The sequence below is a fragment of the Cricetulus griseus genome, chromosome X (genome assembly GCF_003668045.3).
Source record: "Cricetulus griseus strain 17A/GY chromosome X, alternate assembly CriGri-PICRH-1.0, whole genome shotgun sequence".
NCBI classification, from domain to species: domain Eukaryota; kingdom Metazoa; phylum Chordata; class Mammalia; order Rodentia; family Cricetidae; genus Cricetulus; species Cricetulus griseus.
The window spans coordinates 126,574,227-126,594,217 of record NC_048604.1 but is presented as its reverse complement, the minus strand read 5'-3'; the positions used below and the strand labels follow the sequence as shown (position 1 = coordinate 126,594,217).

At 36.4% G+C, this 19,991-nt stretch overlaps 1 protein-coding gene across 1 annotated transcript; it reads left to right on the top strand.

The window, feature by feature from the left end:
* Positions 1–17,657: 17,657 nt before the first annotated feature.
* Positions 17,658–18,370, top strand: LOC100761040 (eukaryotic translation initiation factor 1A, Y-chromosomal). Its single transcript, XM_035449773.1, is given in 3 exon segments — positions 17,658–17,933; positions 17,935–18,072; positions 18,120–18,370. Coding segments are annotated over 3 exon segments (594 nt in total). The 3' UTR covers positions 18,300–18,370.
* Positions 18,371–19,991: the final 1,621 nt, after the last annotated feature.

The following is a 19,991-nucleotide window of genomic DNA, read 5'->3' as shown; positions in this document are numbered from 1 at the left end:
GGGGTGTCCAAGAAGTCTGGCATAATAAGTTTGTGAAGAATCAAAGTCCTTCCCCCTGAGTTACAGCTGAGTCTGGCATGCCTTCATAGGAAATATCTTCCAACATGGTAGCTCATGCACTGGTGATAGACCCTGGTATTATTGCCAGGGGTCTTCAGGTAGCCTAAGCTTTTCATAAATTTTGTATTACATTTCATATATGTGATTGGGTTTTTATAAGTCTACTTCTATATTGAGGTATAATGTTTTAATTGGACTCCATTCCCCCACATCCACATACTCTTATTTCAACAATATTTTAACCTTTGGTTCCTACCATCTCTTGCTGTTCTTTGGCACAGTACATATTCTATCACCATTTCTTCATTAGTTAGTATTCTAATGCCATGTTTAAATGTTGTAACAAGAAGTATTTAAAGTAGTAATGCTAATTTAGCTTATGCTATGGAAGAGTGCCTGTATGGGCTGTGGAGTAATGGGGGTTGATGTCTGGAACAGGTTGATGAAATATGACAAGCCTAGCCATGTACAGAAAGTAGAAAGTGAGAATGAACTGGGAGTCAGGCACATGACTGAAAATATTCAAAGCCCAGCCTCAGTTATAAGCTTCTTATACCAGAGCTCCAATTCTTTAGGATCCCCTCACCTTACCAGTAACTAAGATAGGAGTAATTGTTAATGAGCAAGTGGGGGATATTCCTCATTCAAATGACTATAAATTCACACCATGTATTTTATTGTATTGAAAGAGATTATGCTTTATGTAGTTTTTTAATTTATACTTCATTTGCCTAGACTCTCATTCAGTCCTCCCTTTTTACTTTATGATTAATGACTATATGTTCATGTATTGGTCTGTACCCAATTGCATCCCTTCTACTATATGGTCAATTAATTGTATTTTTAATTCCAACTTCTCTTAAAGTACCTTACTTTTCATGGTCTGTTTCTAGATCCTGGTTTCTAAATACAACAAATGGAAAAGACTTAAAAATAAATGTGAAGCTCGTGTCTCTATATTATAAAGAAAATTTGACTTTTGTCTTTCTCTCCCTAGATAACTTCATACAATATAAATTTCCAAATTCAATGCACTTACCTAAAAATATTATGATTTCAATTATTACTCGGAAATCTTTTTAATCTTCGTCATGGTTTAAATAGGCATTCCAATTTTGATGATCATCTAGCTCGATTTTTAGTTTCATCTATTTGACATTCATATCCTATGTCTTATGCCATTTTAAGTTCTACTTTTTTAGTAATCTCCACTAATGTATTCAGATTGCATGCCTGGTAGCAGTGGTTAAATGTATTCTTTGATCTCAGCCATCCTAGAATTTTTATGAGTTTCATTCCTGAAAATGGCCTGCTGACTAGGAGAAGATAGAATGTTAAATTTGAATCTTTATTCATCTGATAGTTGTAGATATAATGTGCTCTTCTTTGGAGAATATTCTATTAAATTTCATAGCACTTTTTAATTTTTGCTTTGTTTTTACAATGTATTGTCTATAATGAAATTAGATTACATTTATTTCAAGATTCTTTCCTGCAAATCCCAGGTAAGAGTATATTTTATCAGAGTTTTGTCTACTTTAGTGCCTAAACATTTTAGTTTTTTGTAAATAATGGAAAATAATCTGTTTGATGAGTGTTCCTCAAAAATTGTGTCTTACACTAATCAGTCTGCATCTCCATTATAGTGAGAGTTTTCTTCAATGTAAAGTACATTTTTGGTTGGGAGAAGACCCAAATTTCAATTGTTCAGGTTTCTTCTGTTATTTTGGTGTTATACTCAGAGTATCTTTATCTGTGAATACAACATCCACTGTCATATGATGAAAGTTTTTTTCCAATATGAAACAATATTTGCATTCTCATTTCCAATGGTTTTATTACATCATAAAAAGTATACCACCACAGTTCACTCTTCATAAAAGTTTGGATAGAGCTTTGCAAAAAATTTCTCTAGCTTCAAGTTATTTCCCACAATTCCACTGAATCTGCTTTGTATGTAATCTTTGTGTTATTGTTTAACACAAAAATTTCATACTCTATGAAGTGATTTGATCTCAGGGGGATAGGGGAATAACTTCCTGAAATCCATTCTTATTCATCCATCTGAAAATTTTGGGAGTTATAGCCTCATAACACTGCATATATATTCTTACCAGTGTAATATATTTTTGCCTGATAAAAATTACACAAACAAATACATAATTATGATATGTATTATTAGGGCATATGCTATTCTGTATATATTCCATATATATTTCTCATTCTGTCCTATGTATATTCACCATATATTCTATTCTATATTTCCATATTCATCAAAACAAGGTATGTTGGGTCTTTTTTATACTCACAGCATTCAGTAAGTAGATGTCAATTATGCAATATTTATGCTGATCACATGAACTGAGGAGATATATAGGAACTGACATGATGAAAGATTCATTATTCTGGATTGCATTGAAGTGGAATATAATTGATAAAGTAACAGGTTTGGCACTATTACCTTTGATATTAGAAAAATATATGTATACCCAAGAATTTGAGTTATGATACACTGATATGCCTAATGTTCAAATAGATGATTCTACTTGGATGTTTATTTGTGTTGAATGATAATGTGAATATTAGGACAAATATATTTCAGGTGAAACATCTTTTTAAATTTGTATATTTGTAAATTTATGATTAGTAATTTTTGAGGGTATTTATGGTTACATCTCATTCTTCTAGCTTGCCTCCTGAAGACCTGACAAGAAAGAGACCCATAGTAGCTCTCTACCAAAGACATGGCCTATTTTTATATAAGAATTGATCTATATATATATACATAAATATGTATAATTATGATATGTATTATTAGGGCATATGCTATTCTGTATATATTCCATATATATTTCTCATTCTGTCCTATGTATATTCACCATATATTCTATTCTATATTTCCATATTCATTATTATTCTATTCTACATATGTTATTCATCATATATTCTATGTATTCTACATGCATTCCTCATTATTCTACTATATATAAACCACCATATATTTGATTGTATAAACATATATTAATCATTCTTAAATATATAATCATAATATATTTGGTACTGTTTCCAATATCAAATGGTTAATCATCCAGAATTGGAACAATACATTACAAATATTAGAGTGCAATTCCAATAACTGATTCAAATGTAACCAATAAATGAACCTATGTTTGAAGATACAAAGGCTGTGTTTTAAGAGATTGTTATAATATAGACCATTATTTAATATTCTTCCTAAATTGTCAAAGGTGGTTTCTCAGAACTAGTAGATGTTTTAATCGTGGGAGAGATAAAACAGAATGGATGAGATACTGAGATGGTATATATCATACAAACAGAATTTCTATCTTCACCATAATTGTGTACCTGCGTTTCCCAACCCTACTGTAGCTATGAGCCAATACAGCAATCAAGTTGTCTGTCTTATCTAGTTTTTAGTGCCAGGGCATTCTATGTTTTAATGAGTTGTATTACTAAATACTAGAAAGTGTAAAGAAACATTGTCTGTCTGTCTGTCTGCCTGTCTATCCATTATGTTACAAATCATCATACACACACATATAGATAGATAGATGTAGATATTGAAAAATATGGTTGTATGGTTCATTACAGGATTATATGAAGGGCAGGCATGAGAGTTTATTAAAATCATCCATTCTTTATAATGTATAACATTCAGTGTAAATTAACTATGGGTATGAGACAAATGATATATATCCAAAAGTAACTGACAAAACTGGAATGATTGCTACTTTTTGTCCAGGCAAAAGAATGGGTGTCAACTGTATGCAGTTCTAGGTAAAATGGTTCTTACTATCACCTTCACCAAAAGAAGTGAGTATCTTCTTATTTATATAAGTACATAGACAATGCAGAAAACATAATAAATTCATACTCATATTACTGAAGTCATAGATTCAACAAAGTACTTTGAATCAATAATTCAGAATAGCTTTCTTTTTGCATTTTTTTTTTTAGCGGATCCCACAGTATCATGGATCAGAAATCAGGGTCTCCACCTGATTACAGGATTACGGACATTTAAAAATTCATTTTCTACAATACAGAAAGCTGGGTTTATACCCAAAATGATGGAACAAAAGGTATGTAGTATATTCTGCCCGTTCTTCTAATGATCCTTTTACATCATTTTGAATCCTCATTTAAAACTCCCACAAACCCCACAAGACATGAACCAAGTGGCAATGTTTTCTCAGTCTCTCAAACATATGAGGAAAAGTGGTTTCTAAACACTTTTAAAACTGTTTCAAATTAGTATTGTGAAATGTTCTGAAGTTTAGAGAAATTACTTTGGTGAATTATATGCATGCCTTTTGTAACAAGTATTTTCTAGTGCAGGAAAATATCATTTTTGTTTTAATAAAAACTGAAAATACATGTTGCCTGATGATATGATATGAAAATGAGTATTTGGGGTTCATGACCATCTGACAATTTAGCAAGGTGTTTATGAAATTTAAAAAACCCTTAATGTCTTAAATCCCCTGAAATTTGAAGAGAGTTGGTAAAATATCCACACATATATAGTTGGACTGTTATATAATTTGAGTGTTATGTGTTGTTAAATATATTGGTTAAAACGGTTGTATAGAAAGATAAACTAGCACATTGGTGAATATCCTTTTAGGTGAAATGTAAAAAGTGCATAAGCTTTGAATTTAATATAAATCAAATCATTTACTGTTTTTTGTGTTTGACAATTTTTATTTATGGAATAAATGTATACTTCATGTAGAATTTTGTGGTACACTTATATACTTCTTTCATGTATTGCAGTATCTATTATAATTTATTACCAAATTTACAAAGAACTATGGAGTTAGATTAAATTTATTAATTTATTTTAATTCTCACAGATGTTTTCTTATTTGTAAGACCTTAATGAGTGACACTGACATTTAATTTAGAAACTACTATAAAATTTTGAAATAGTTTTTTGTTATTATTTTTTGACAATAATTAAGGAAGTCTTACTTTTCACACGAAGTAACACATTAAAAATGAAAGGAAATGCCATAATTTGTTCCTTTGTCTAATACAGACATATATTTCTTCTCAGCCTTGGGTGTCTTTATATTTGTATTATATTTTGTGTCAAGTTCTACCTCCTTCATACACTTAAAATTTTATTAAAAGGATGGGAAATTTATAGTTTTCAGTGCATCATTATGTAAGTATGATATATAATTTTAGGTTGCTACAAAAGTCTTTTTTGTAAGAAAATATTTAACATCTGTTTTAAGTGTCAGTATTACACGGTAATAAATCTCTCTTTTGACATGTACAGAACAACTTTTTTCTCCATTTTTATTTAAATTAGAAACAAGATAGTTTTATATGTCAATCCCAGTTACTTCTCCCTCCACTCCTCCCTTGACCCCCACTAACATCACATTTATCCCATAATATTTCTGCTCTCCATGAGAGTGAGGTCTTCCATGGGGGTCTTCAGAGTCTGTCATATCCTTTCAGATAGGGCTTAGGCGCTCCCTGGTAGTCTAGGCTGAGGGAGTATCCCTCTATGTGAAATGGGCTCTCAAATTCCATTCCTAGGCTAGGGATAAGTACTGATCTACTAAAAGAGACCCCATAGTTTCCTGAGGCCTCCTCATTGATACCCACAATCATTGGGTCTGGATCAGTTCCATACTGGTTTCCCAGTGATCAGTCTTGGCGACATGAGCTCCCCATTGATCATGTCAGCTGTTTCTGTGGATTTCACTAGCCTGGTCTTGTCCACTTTGCTCATTACTCCTCCTTCTCTGCAACTGAATTGTAGTTCAGTTAAGTGATTAGCTGTTGGTATCTGCTTCTACTTCCATCAGCTCCTGGATGAAAGCTCTAGCATGGCATATAAGGTAGTCATCAATGTCATTATCAGGGGAGGGCATATAAGGTAGTCTTACCCATGTTGTTTAGATGGTTAGTTTGTGTCATCTTGTAGACCTCTGGACATTTCTCTAGTGCCTGATTTCCCTTTAAAACTATACTGGCTCCCCCTCTGATTGTATCTCTTATTTTTCTCTCCTCTATTCTTCCCCCTACACAACCTTCCTGCTCCCTTATGCCCTCCGAACTCCTCCACTTAATTAAATAATCTCTTATGACATATTACAGTCAGAAATATCCATTTGATCATTAACAACCATCAATATACATGTCCTCAGGTTCATATACCAAAGTTTGTTTGTCACCATCACTGGGGATAAATGAAAACTACCTATACTAAACAGTAGTCTTCATTCCATTATCATGTTTATTTTGGAAAACTACTACATCTCTGATAATTTATATAAACTGTTTATTAGATGTAATTCCACCAATTGTGATGTACATAGGGATATCCAGAATGCTTACCTTGACAACATATATGATCATATGAAGTAGAATATTATCATTGTTCAATAATTTGGAAAACCAGTGCTACATTTACTATATAGTGAATTAGAAATTGACATTGGTGTTTTGCCACAGCACTGTGAAGGGAAGTACTTAGTGAGGACTCAGCAATGTTGACCATTCTGAAGTTTAAGGCCAGGCTTCCATCAAATTAAGGTCATCACAAATCAGAGTTGACAGGTTGAAAAAAAGGAGTGTGTGGGGGGGTATAAAATGAGTAAAAATGGGATGACAAATCTCACAAGAGTTGTCATAAATATGCATGTGATCCTAAACCAGAGAATAAAATACTCAACACAACTAAAAATCAATAAATTTATATAGCTCTGTGCAACACAATTTGAGGAATCCATACTTCAGAAATAATCATGGTCCTAATGATCATTTCCATTCAATGAAGCAAAAGAAACCAGTCTCAGTAAAGAATTATGGCATTTCTATGTGTATGTGTATTGTGGGAAATTACCAATACGGAGTCAGGTAGAAATATAAGGGTATTTAATAGGGAAAAGCCTTACGTACAGAGCAACCTAGCCAGCTGGCATGGTAGAAGTCTGTACAGCAAGCAGCAAAGAGAAACCGAAACCGAAAAGGCAGTCCCACTACGTCACTCTGACCACACCCTCACAAGCCTGGTCAGGCACACCTGTAGCCAGCCCCTAAGAAGGCATGGCTACAGCTTTCCCTACAATTCCCCTTTTAGTCTAAAAGAGGATTAAAACTTAACAGTATAAAGTATCCAAAATTAACAATCATAAAGGTAAAATATAAGAAGATACAACAATCTGCTTATGTCACATCCTAACTATCTATTTTAACTAAACCCTAAAGTCATCTAAAAGAGGTGTCCAAGCCTGAACACCTCCTTCCAATCCCAACCATAAACAATAGGAAGCTATTCCTAACTAGGTATATACACTATCCTAAGTGACAACAATGGGGAAAGGGGGCATAGCATTCTCCAAGTTACTTCCTGCTGAAATGGGACAATGATAGTCATGTGGGGTCCTGTAGGAAGAAAATGTTAGTATCCAGTCCATGTTAGATGGGATTCACTTGTTTGAAGATCTTGCTTGAAATCCTCAACTTGATTGAAGTCAGTACCCGAACCTCAGGCCAGAGTGTCTGTTGAAATGGAGCAAGTTGGATCCAGTGCAGTCGAGGAGGTGTGGCCCATTTTCTTTCCAGGGTGTCCAGGGATTGCTGTCAGGCAGGTCTTCATTGGCTGTGTGGGACTCAAACATAAACAGTTAGCAGAGAAATGTTTGCTTGTGTATGTACACATGCTGGGGAATGCAACCATGAGAGCATAACAATTATGAAAGGGTGTACACCTTGAGAGAAAGATCCAAGAAAAGACAAAGACAGTCCCCAAATTCTTCTTTTATTCTGTATTACATCAATTGGCTTCTTGATACAACACAGAAACACTAAAGTTTAGTTAAATAACGTGCTAGGATTTTAGAGGAGGAAAGCCAAATCCACCTCTAAATTCAGCATTGGTTTAATTGAATAGGGACTAGGAAATAAAGAGAAATAGAGTTTTTGAGAAACAGCTGTAAAGTATACCATATGGCACGTTCCTTTTGTTAGATGGTTATAGCTACCTTTTCTTCTTAAGTATCTACCCATGCAGTGTCCTTTGCCTTCTGAAGATGAGTTTTCCTGTGAAGATAAAAGCAAAACACTTCCCTTTCCTTTGGGAGGTTTCTATTTAGTTTATAAGATATACCTTAGTAGAATACCTGTCAATTGTCCTCCTCGAGAGGTTTTTCCTTTTCCACACGAATCTTGATCAACTTTGATGGTATCCAATGTTTTTCTTCTCCTGTAGAAACCAATGCAAAACCCCTACCCCAATGTATCACATGTCCTGGTTTCCATACTGAGGTTAGGACATCTTTGAAGTATACCGGCTGATTGAGTTCAGCAGTTTTTTCAGTAGTCCAGTGTCTTTCTGCAGCTGTTTGTCCTTTTTCATTGGCATTAAGAAAGTTTAGTGTTAATAAAGCATTATGCAACCTATGTTTGGGAGGCTTAGGCTTCCAAGCTTGTTTGTTGAGCATCTCCTTAAGTGTTCTATTAGATCGCTCAACCACTCCTTGTCCTGTAGGATTGTGTGGTATACCAGTAACATGCTTTATGTTATAATATTTGAAAAATTGTTCCAATTTCATAGAGACATATGCTGGAGCATTGTCAGTTTTTATTTGTGCAGGTATACCCATAAATGCCATCACCTCTAGAAGGTGTGTAATAACAGAATCAGCTTTTTCAGAGTTAAGAGCAGTAGCCCATTGGAACCCTGAGAATGTGTCTATAGTATGATGCACATATTTCAAATTTCCAAATTCTGCAAAGTGAAAGACATCCACCTGCCAAACCTCATTTCTCCAAATGTCCATAGGATTACAACCTGCTGGCCATGGAGTCTGATTATAAAAGGAACAAGTAGGACAGTTTTTCACTATCTCCTTGGCTTGTTGCCAAGTGATGGAGAAGTCCTTTTTCAAACCTTTGCTATTTACATGATGTTTCTTATGAAATTCTGAGGCTTCTAGCACACTTCCAATTAATAAACGATCAATCTCATCATTGCCTTGTGATAGTGAGCCAGGCAGACCCGTATGGGATCTGATATGTGTAATATATATATAGGATTACTTCTGTTTATGATAGTTTCCTGTAATTGTGAAAACAGAGAAGTTAATTCTGTATTATCAGGAACAAATTCTGCAGTCTCAATGTGTAACATGACTCTCTCTGCATATTGGGAATCAGTAACTATATTAAGAGGTTCTGTAAAATCCTTAAGTACCATGAGAATTGCATATAATTCTGCCTTCTGTACAGATGTATATGGACTTTGAACTACTTTACTTACCTCACCTGCTTTATAACCTGCCTTACCTGATTTGTTGGCATCAGTGTAGAAGGTAAGAACTCCAGAAATGGGAGTTTGTCTTACAATACATGGAAGAATCCAGACTGTCTTTTTTATGAATTTAATTCTGTCAGATTTGGGATAGTTGATGCTAATTGTTCCCAAAAAGTCAGTAAGAGCTATTTGCCAATATTCATTATCTTTCCATACGGAAGAAATTTCTTCATTAGTTAAAGGTACTATAATTTCTGCTGGATCTTTTCCAGTCAATTGACGAAGTCTTAATTTACCCTTTAAAATCAAATCAGAAATCTTTTCTATATATGTCTTTAACTTTTTATTCTGTTTATGTGGCAGAAATATCCATTCCAATATAGTGTCTTCCCTTTGCATCAGAATTCCAGAAGGGTATTCTCTGGATGGCAAGATAACCAGAATACAGTCTAAATCAAGGTTTATCCGATCTACATGCGCATCCAATATTCTGTTTTCTACCCATTGTAACTCTTTTTCTGCCTCAGCAGATAATATTCTCGGACTGTTTAGGTCCTTATCACCTTTAATGGCCATTTTTAAATGCTTTAAGTCATGTCCTTCTACATCAATAATCGTCTGTAATTGAGAAATTTCCCCTAATAATTTCTGAAGAGAATTAAGAGTTTGATACCGATCTATCCTAATTTGTACCTTTTGAGGTCTAATTCTTTGTAAGTCTATCTTATAACCTAAATAGTTAATAGAATCTCCTCTTTGTATGTTTTCTGGGGCAATCTGTAATCCCCAATGAGGCAGAACCTCCTTCACCATTTCAAACATACGTTTCAAAGTTTCCTTATTAGAATCTGATAAAAGAATATCATCCATGTAATGATAAACAAGAGATTGTGAAAATTTATTACGAATTATTCCCAAAGGTTGCTGTACAAAGTGTTGACACAAAGTAGGGCTATTTAGCATTCCTTGTGGCAAAACCCTCCAGTGATATCTCCTAACTGGCTGTTAATTATTAATAGTTGGTACAGTAAGTGCAAATTTTTCTCTATCATTTTCCTGTAACGGTATTGTGAAAAAACAGTCTTTTAGATCAATGACTATGATAGGCCATCCTTTAGGTATTAAGGAAGGTAATGGCATTCCAGGTTGCAGAGAGCCCATTGGTTGAATTACCTTATTTATAGCTCTCAGGTCTGTCAGCATTCTCCACTTACCTGACTTCTTTTTGATGACAAATACAGGAGAATTCCAAGGACTGGTAGATTCCTCTATATGTCCAGCGTCTAGCTGTTCCTGTACTAACTTTTCTAAAGCCTCTAGCTTCTCAGAGGTCATAGGCCATTGTCCTACCCAAACTGGTTCATCTGTAAGCCACTTCAATGGCAGGGCCTTTGGCCTCTCTGAAGGTCCATCATTTGTACCTAGTTTCTGTACAGCATGGATGGTTGGTAAATGTTTTCCATAGCGTCTTACCAGATCTTTTCTACTATCTAAAGATTGTACATGATTTGTATCTGACACTGGAGGAATATTAATCTGAGCATTCCATTGCTGTAAGAGATCACGACCCCAGAGATTTATAGCTATATCTGCCACGTATGGTTTCAGTATCCCTTTCTGTCCTTCTGGTCCAATGCAGACCACTGAGTTAACACTCTGTCGAACTCTAGATAGAGTTCCAATTCCTAAAAATTGTACATTTGCCTCTCTAAGAGGCCATTTCTGAGGCCAAGACTTTTGAGTAATAATAGTTACATCTGCCCCAGTGTCCACTAAGCCAGAAATAACTTTATTATTAATTTTCACTTTCAACTGAGGCCTTTTATCATTAATAGAAGCTTGCCAAAATATGCGTTTCTCATTTTGTCCATTCACACTTGATTCTTCATCACTATTCAAACTACCATCTAGAGCAGTATCTTTTTTCACAATAGGCAAAGAACTATCTATTGTTCCTGTGAGAGATTGTCTTCCACTGCTTTTGGGAATGACCTGACCTTTCTCGATGTGGGGGCCTTCTTGAGTCCCCCCTCGGGGTTTCGCGACCTTAAATGGTTTCCTTGTATGTCCCTGGTCGATCTACGTTCATTGGTCCAGTGTCTGCCCTTACCACATCTTCTACACAATCCAGAAGGCAGTGGCCTTCCATATGAGGCATTGTTAGAATTCATTTGTCTACAATTTCTCTTAGTATGTCCCATTTTACCACAGTTGAAACATCTAGGTTCCTGGAGCCTTCGTGGTCTCCAGGGGAAGGCTCTTCCTACCCAAGGTTCTGGTTCATAGTAGTAGTAACCTCTAGCCTCTTGGTATCTATGTTGACCTCTGTAAGGTGCTTCTCCTTGCCAAGCCCTTACATCCTCACCTCTAGACCTTTTAATTTCCTGTTGCCGTTTTAAACCTTTGGAGATGGCTTCTCCTACCCAAGCTCCAGTATCTTGCACATTATAGTCAATGTTGGCTGCATACACAACCCATTATTCTAACGGAGCTGATCTGATCTTTAAAGGCAAAAGTACTCTTTTGCATATTGGGTTTGCATTCTCATAAGCTATTGTATATATAATTGATTGTCTTGTTTCTGGATCTGTTACCTGTAATTCTACTGCCCTATTTAACCTTTGTAAGAAATCCTGGAACTGTTCTGTAGGTCCCTGTTCTATTCTGGTATAAGCTTCTAATTGTTCTCCTGGCTCACGAACCTTATCCCAGGCATTTAATGATGCTTTCCTGCATAGAGACAGTATATCGTCATCATATTCAGCCTGAACCTGTGGGTCAGCATAAATACCCTGACCAAGAAGCTTATCTAGAGGGGCTTCAAAACCTTCCTTTGTGCCCTGATGCTCAATGAGCTTTGCCTCTTCCCTTACCAATGCCTTCCACTGTATTTGGCATGAATTCTCAAGTACAGCTGCTACCAATCATTCCCAATCTGTGGGTGTCACCCTGTTAAAGGTTGCCCATGAGTGTAATAGCTGTTTTACATATGGGCTATGGAGACCATATGAGACAACTGATTCTTTAATATTCTTAAGATCCTTCAGCTGTATAGGTTGCCATTCATAAGTCATCTGTTCATGAGGCTGTTTCTTAGAAGCTGGCTTTTCTACCATGGTAGCTAGGTACACTAATGGTGTACAAGAACAACCTTAAAAGAGTAGTCATGATATCTGGGTGGAGTAGGTGCCTGGGATTGGAGTGATTCTGCTTCTGAGGCATCCCAATGATCTTTAAGCCTAGCAATGATATCCTTTTGAAAAGTTTCAATCTCCTTAATCATAAAAGATTCCAAGCACGTTTGTGAATCTGTAAATTGCTCTAACTGCTCATCTACATGTTTTTCTAGGTCTTTAATACAATCATCCTTAGGTAGCATCTGGATGGCATGGAAACTGCCTTCTAGGTATTGGAGTCTAGATTCCAGGTCATGATTTGCTGATTTTGAGTCCTCAGCAATCGACCGTATGGACCTATGTAATCTGTCAGCCCTGTACTGTAAATTATCTTCCAAACATTCAAATCTAGACTCAAATTTCTGATCTGCTACCTTGGATGCTTCAATAACTGATTGAATGGCATTGTCCAATTCTTCAACCCTATGCTGGGTATTTTGCACCATTGCATCTAGTTTCTGGGTAACATTGCCTATCTGAGTTTCTAGCTGGCTACAGATATTTTTTAGCTGGTCATGGTCTTCTGACAGCCTAGCCTCTAAGTCCTCAGACATGGAGGCTCTCTCTGTGTTTATCTTATCATAAATATGCTGCATCTCATCCGACATCTCTGTCGTTAGTGTATTGGACACAGAGCCAAGCTTATCATCCAATTTCTGTTCCACTTGCTGCACAATTGTGGTCTGACCTAATCATAAAGCTGTTATTTCCTGCAAACAGGTGGTGAGGTTATCCTTATCCCTATTCCTGAGTCCTTGGCTAGTAATACTATTTGTACCAGCAAGCTAACTGCCATTATGGCATATACGCCAGTAATTGGCACATTAACATCCTCCTCAAACAGTGAATTCATGTAATAAGCAAAAATATTACCAATTTTAGCAAATGATAAATATTCCACCATAATTTTACCTGATTTCTACTCCAGATGAAGTAAATATATTTGATCAGCAGGGAGCACAGGCATTCAGTTATTCCGAGGCGTTTGGCAGCAGTCAGTCAGCGGTGGTGAGAGGTCACAAAAGCGGCTGCACTTATCTTAGAGAGTATACGGCCTTGCGGCTTCAACCACTGAAACAGATTCGGCTTTCCCGCAGGCCAGGGGAAGCCTCTGCTGAAAGCCAAGGCCTACCTGGACTCTAGGCAGCTAGAAACTGTCTCCGAGCTGGGTGGATGGTTCTGAGCAGCTCAGCAGCAGCAGGTCGGCTGCTAGCCGGGAGCACCTGTGGAAAGAGGGCACTTTCCGGGCCTAGGCCGAGGGCCCAATGGAACCCACAGCCTGTCCCAAATGGGGTGTAGGTTTCCAATATCCCGCTTCTGACAACCAGATATTTTGGGAAATTACCAATATGGAGCCAGGTAGAAATTATAAGGGTATTTAATAGGGAAAAGCCTTACTTACAGAGCAACCTAGCCAGCTGGCGTGGTAGAGGTCTGTACAGCGAGCAGCAAAGAGAAACCGAAACCTAAAAGGCAGTCCCACTACGTCACTCTGACCACGCCCTCACAAGCCTGGTCAGGCACACCTGTAGCCAGCCCCTAAGAAGGCATGGCTACAGCTTCCCTACATATGTGACCTCTGATCTTAGAATTCCATTTAAAAATATACAAGAATACACTCAAAAATTCTAAATAAATATGCTTTGCTACTAGAAAAAATATTGATATGAAATAAGAGAAAAATCATGAAAATTATTGATTTCCAATTCTTATAATAATGAAATAAAAAATTATTTAGTAAATTAATAATAGTGCTTTGTTTATCCTATACTCCACAGATGTCCTCAATGAAGATATTGATTTGGTGAGCTGAAATTAATAAAACATTTTTTATTATTTTATTTTTTATTAGTTCAAGTTAGGGAACAGGCTTGTTTCACATGTAAGTCCCTTCTCCCTCTCCCTCCCCTCACCCCCATCCCTCCTCCACTACACCCAAACTACCCCCACCCCATTTTTCCACTACTCCCCAGGCAGTGTAGGGACCTCAATGGGGGATCTGCAAAGTCCACCAAATCTTCCCGTGCAGGGACTTGGTCCTTCCCCATGTGTCCAGGGCCAGAGATTATCCCTTCATTTGGGTTGGGCTCTCAAAGTCCCTTCTTACAGGAGGGAAAAATACTAATCCACTACCAGAGGCTCCCTGGAGTGCAGAGACCTCCTTATTGACATCCATGTTCAGGAGTCTGGATCAGTCTTGTACTGGCCTCCCAGACAGCATCTGGGGTAGATGTGCTCTCCCTTGCTCAGGCCAACTGTTTCTGTGGGTTTCTCCAGCCTGGTACAGACCCCTTCGATCTTCATTCCTCCCTCTCTTCAACTAAATTCCAGATTTCAGCTCAGTGTATATCTGTGGATGTCTGTCTCTGCTTCCATCAGCCACTGGATGAGGGCTCTAGGATGGCATAAAGAGTAGTAATCAATCTCATTTTAGGGGAAGGGCTTTTAGGTTATCTTCTCCACCATTATCTGGATTGTCAGATGTGCCTGCCATCCTTGTAGGTCTCTGGAGATCTCGTTCCAGATCTCTTCTCAGACCTATAGTGTCTCCCTCTATTATGGTATCTCTCATTCTGCTCTCTCTCCTCTATTCTTCCCCCAACTCAATATTTCTGCTCCTCCATTTACTTGCCTCTACTCCTCTTCTCTTGCTCTTATTGTGGCAGCTCCTTCTCCCCTACCCTCATGCTCCCAATTAGCTCAAAAGTGCATGACACTTCCCATTACCGGGGTCCATTTATCCCTTAGAGTCCTTCATGTTTCCTAGTTTCTTTGGTGAAGAGGATTATAGGCTGGTAAACCTTTGCTCTATGTCTAAAATTCATATATGAGGGAGTACAAACCATGTTTGTCTTTTTGTGACTGGGTTACCACACTCAGGATAGTTTCTTCTAGTTCCATCCATTTGCCTGTGAATTTCAAGATTCCATTGTTTTTTTTTCTGCTGAGTAGTACTCTATTGTATAAATGTACCACATTTTCTCTTTCCATTCTTCAGTTGAGGGTCATCTAGGTTGCTTCCAGGTTCTGGCTATTACAAACAATGCTGCTATGAACATGGTTGAACATATGTCCTTGTTGTATGAACATGCACTATTTGGGTATATACCCAAGAGAGGAATAGCTGGATCTTGAGGTAGACTGATTCCCATTTTTCTGAGCAACCGCCATACTGATTTCCAGAGTGGTCTTACAAGTTCGCACTCCCACCAGCAATGGAGGAGTGTTCCTTTTTCTCCACATCCTCTCCAGCATAGATTGTCATTGGTATTTTTGATTTTAGCCATTCTGACAGGTGTGAGGTGGTATCTCAGAGTTGTTTTGAGTTGCATTTCTCTGATGGCCAAGGATTTTGAGCACTTTCTTAAGTGTCTTTCAGCCATTTCAGATTCCTCTGTTGAGAATTCCCTATTTAGTTCTGCACCCCACTTTTTAATTTCATTGTTTGGTGTTTTGGTGGCTAGCTTCTTAAGCTCCTTATATATTTTGGAGCTCTATCAGATGTGGGATCGGTGAAGATCTTTTCCCATTCTGTGTGTGGTCGTTTTGTCTTACTGTGTCCTTTGCCTTGTAGAAGCTTCTCAGTTTCAGGAGGTCCCTAATAAAACTCTTTATCTATTAAAATTCAAGTAGTTTTTGGAGAAGCTAACCTATCAATCAGACAAATCAATGAAACAAATAAAATATTCCATCTGAAAAATATTACTTAAGTATATTATATGTAAACTTTAATATAGTTTTAAAACAGAGAAACAACTTTTAAACCTTCATGAAAACATATACTATGGCTGACCTTTTAAAAATATTCTTATGTGTTGTATAGTCCCTACATTTCTATAGTTTATTCAATTTATTACATATTGGGATCACATAGAAAAATGAAATTGACTTAGGAAAAATAATTGGTTCTTTTCCAAGGACTTGAATAAATATAGTAAAGCAATAAATCATTATATATGATTATCATATCTGATTAATCTTGACTATCATATAATGACTGGACATAATAGATGATAGTCGAAAAGGGATTTGAATTGTTCAAGTTACCATGTGTATTTTTCTATATTCCATTTTATTCTTTATATGAAATATGCAAACTCAAGCACTTCATGTAATGAGGCTCCTGATATTTAAATTAATTAGAATCATGCAAATATTAAATCTATGTTCCTACCTTAAATCTATCCATATAATGAGGTTTCTGCTTGAGATTTCCATCATTCTGCACCACATCACTCAATCATGCACTTGTTTTTATTGAGTAATGCAAAGTCTTTGTTATCACTTATTATATTTTCATTGATGTTTTGAATTATAGAGACTACAAAATGACAGAATGCCTATTTGTCCATGACATAAATCTCAGAAATGTGACGTTGCACCCATCATTCTTTCCCCTGTCATTTCACATTTCCTGTTTAATTAGATAATTAACTTAGCACTTTCCCTCAAAGGTATTCTCTTGCCCTGTTGAGTACATTTGCCTTTCTCAATGTATCCTGAATAAATTTCTTCTCCTGCCATAAATCTTTAAATAGCTATTGTGTTATCTATTAAGTTTTAAATATAAATCTTCAATGTGGGACTCATTTTCATGTATGTATGTGTGTAAATGGTATGTGTGAATGGTAATATTTGCATATTCTGTATATGTACAATGAGCAGGGTGTTTTGTTGTCTGTTCAAGCATAAAAAATACATCTTTGGATTCTTCAAATCCACCTTCATCTTGCTTCCAAGAATCATAAATAGATTGACAAACTTTGGAACACAGAGCTTTACACACTGGATAATCTCATTATTCCTACTGCACATTTTAATGCAAGTAAATTTCCTCACTTCTGTGACATGTATTATATTAGCTGCAATTCAATGTTGACATGGAAAATTGTGATATATATATATATATATTATATAATATATATATATATATATATATATGTTTGGGTGTGAGCCTAGCCTTTAACAGCTGAGACATCTCTCCAGCCCGTGCTATATCTGTAACAAGTAAACTTCAAAACTTAAAAGCTAATTTAGAAAGAGTTCATATCAAAATATTGCACAAATGAAAGCTGGGTGTCTAGAATTAATAGAATAAGACCAGAAAATTTGCTACATCAAAAATGGATGTGTCCAGCAGCCCCGACGCCATTTGTCACTGCCGAGCATGGGCACAGGCAGCTCTAGGAAGCGCCAGAGACCAACTTCTTCTGAGGAAGCTTCTCGTCCTCTGGCACAGCTCTTATCCCTTGCCTCTCTGTGTTGCCTTTTGGTGTCGCCGCCACTCCTGCTGCCATCCGGAGGACAGTCTCACACTCTTCCAGCTTGCCGTCGTGCCCAAGAATAAAGGAAAATGAAGTAAAAATAGACTTAGTGGAAAGAAAGAGAATGAATCTGAAAAAGCAAGAGCTGGTGTTCAAAGAGGATGGGCAAGAATATACTCAGGTAATCAAAATGTTGGGAAACGGACAATCAGAAGCAGTGTGTTTCGATGGTGTAAAGAGACTGTGCCGTATCAGAGGGAAATTGAGGAAAAAGGTTTGGATAAATATCTAAGACATCACATTGGACTCCGAGATTACCAGGATAACAAAGCCATTGTCATCTTAAAGTACAATGCAGATGAAGCCAGAAGTCTCAAGGAATATGGTGAGCTTCCAGAGCATGCTAAAATCAATGAAACGGATACCTTTGGTCCTGGAGATGATGATGAAATTCAGTTTGATGACATTGGGGATGATGATAAAGACATTGGTGATATCTAAAATGAGCTCAACATTTTACATTGTGGTCCTGAAGATTGCCCTGCAAGTTTGAAATGTGGCCAGGCACAGACCTCAAGCAAAAGTTTTCACTATCTTGATTGTAATTTATTGAGGCAGACTTGATTCGATACTAAGATCCGATTCTTTCAAAACTGATAATATCTTAAGTGGTATGTTAATATGTTAAGCCCACTTTGTTCATTTGATGTAATAGAACTCAAGAACATGTAAGAAAAAAAGACTACCTTTCCTACTTAGACCACTTCCAGTAAGTAAATGGATGTTTTGAATAAACCATTTGCCTTGTACTCATTTAAAATTATGATTAAGCTCTCCTTTTGCATAGCTGCTGACTGTCCAGTCTTTGTGTATATCCCAGTTGCCCAGAGATTTTGATACAAATGGAGGCTGAAATCTGCTTTTTTGTTTGTTTGTTTTTATTATATTTTGAGACAGATCTAACTTTGTATCTGAGGTTAGCTTGGAATTCACTATAGCTCTAGTGGACCTCATACTCGATATGATCCTTCTTTCTCAGCCTCCTGGGTGTTGAGATTATATGTATGTACTACCACACCTGGCAGAAATCTATTAAAAGGCAAAAAATAATAGATCTGCTTTGCATATTTAATTATTTGGCTATTTTATACTAGTTTTGATAACATGTACTTTCTTTTCATGAATTGTTTTGCAGTCATCAACTTACTGGGGGAGGAAAGGAATTACCAAAATGTTTTTAGAAACTAGTTTTTAATACCAATTTTGAATTAAGGTCAGTAGTTGCAGAAATTGAACACTAGGGGGTGCTCAGTTGTCTAAACTTTGGTAATACTATTTTAATTATTGAGATGATTTCTTTTCTAAAATAGTGTGAGTAGGAAATTCCCAAACAAAGAAAAATATTTTATTCATGTGCATAGAATATTTTTACCAAAAAGAAAGATTGTGTTAGAGTGATGCTTTTCAGGAGTCTTACTCACATAAGGTACAATCCTGAGTGCTTTATAAACACGTAAGACATAGGCAAGTGAAGATTTAAGTTCATAACTATGAATATTATATAAAAAGTATAAATTAATATTTTTAATGCTTTCCCTAAGCTGAGGGGTAAATGAGGGAATAACAAACATAACTCTGATATAATGGCATGACCTGTAACCCTGTACTTGTGAGGTCCAGGCAGGTGGATCAGGAGTTCTGAAAACAAGTCTAGTGAAAAGATGTTTTATTTCTGAACCTAAAAAAATAGCATGCTGCAGAGGATATTATATACTCTGACTTTACATTAGGGACAAATTTATTATGTACACACTTTAGGGAAGATCCCGGGGGTCCCATTTTCTTTCTATAGGGAATTTAGGTTTGCTTTTATTTAGGAATTATCATTGCAGTTAGAGCTGGGCTAGTCAGAATTCACTGTACACACTGAAAGCATGCAAGTTGAAAACCAAGATCCATCATGTGGCTTGTGGACCTTGTACTCTACTAGCATCAGAAAACTTTTCATTAATGAGAAGGAATGCATATTACATGGTTTCACAAAACAAGATCTTCTCTAATCCCTTTCTTAACTATGACTTCATCTCAGGTTTTCCTACTCAGCTTTAGAATCTGAGGTGCCACAACAACAGTAGAAGAGATGAAGTGATGTAGTCTGTATTTCTTATTCTGAGGAGTTTCTTAGTGATTAAG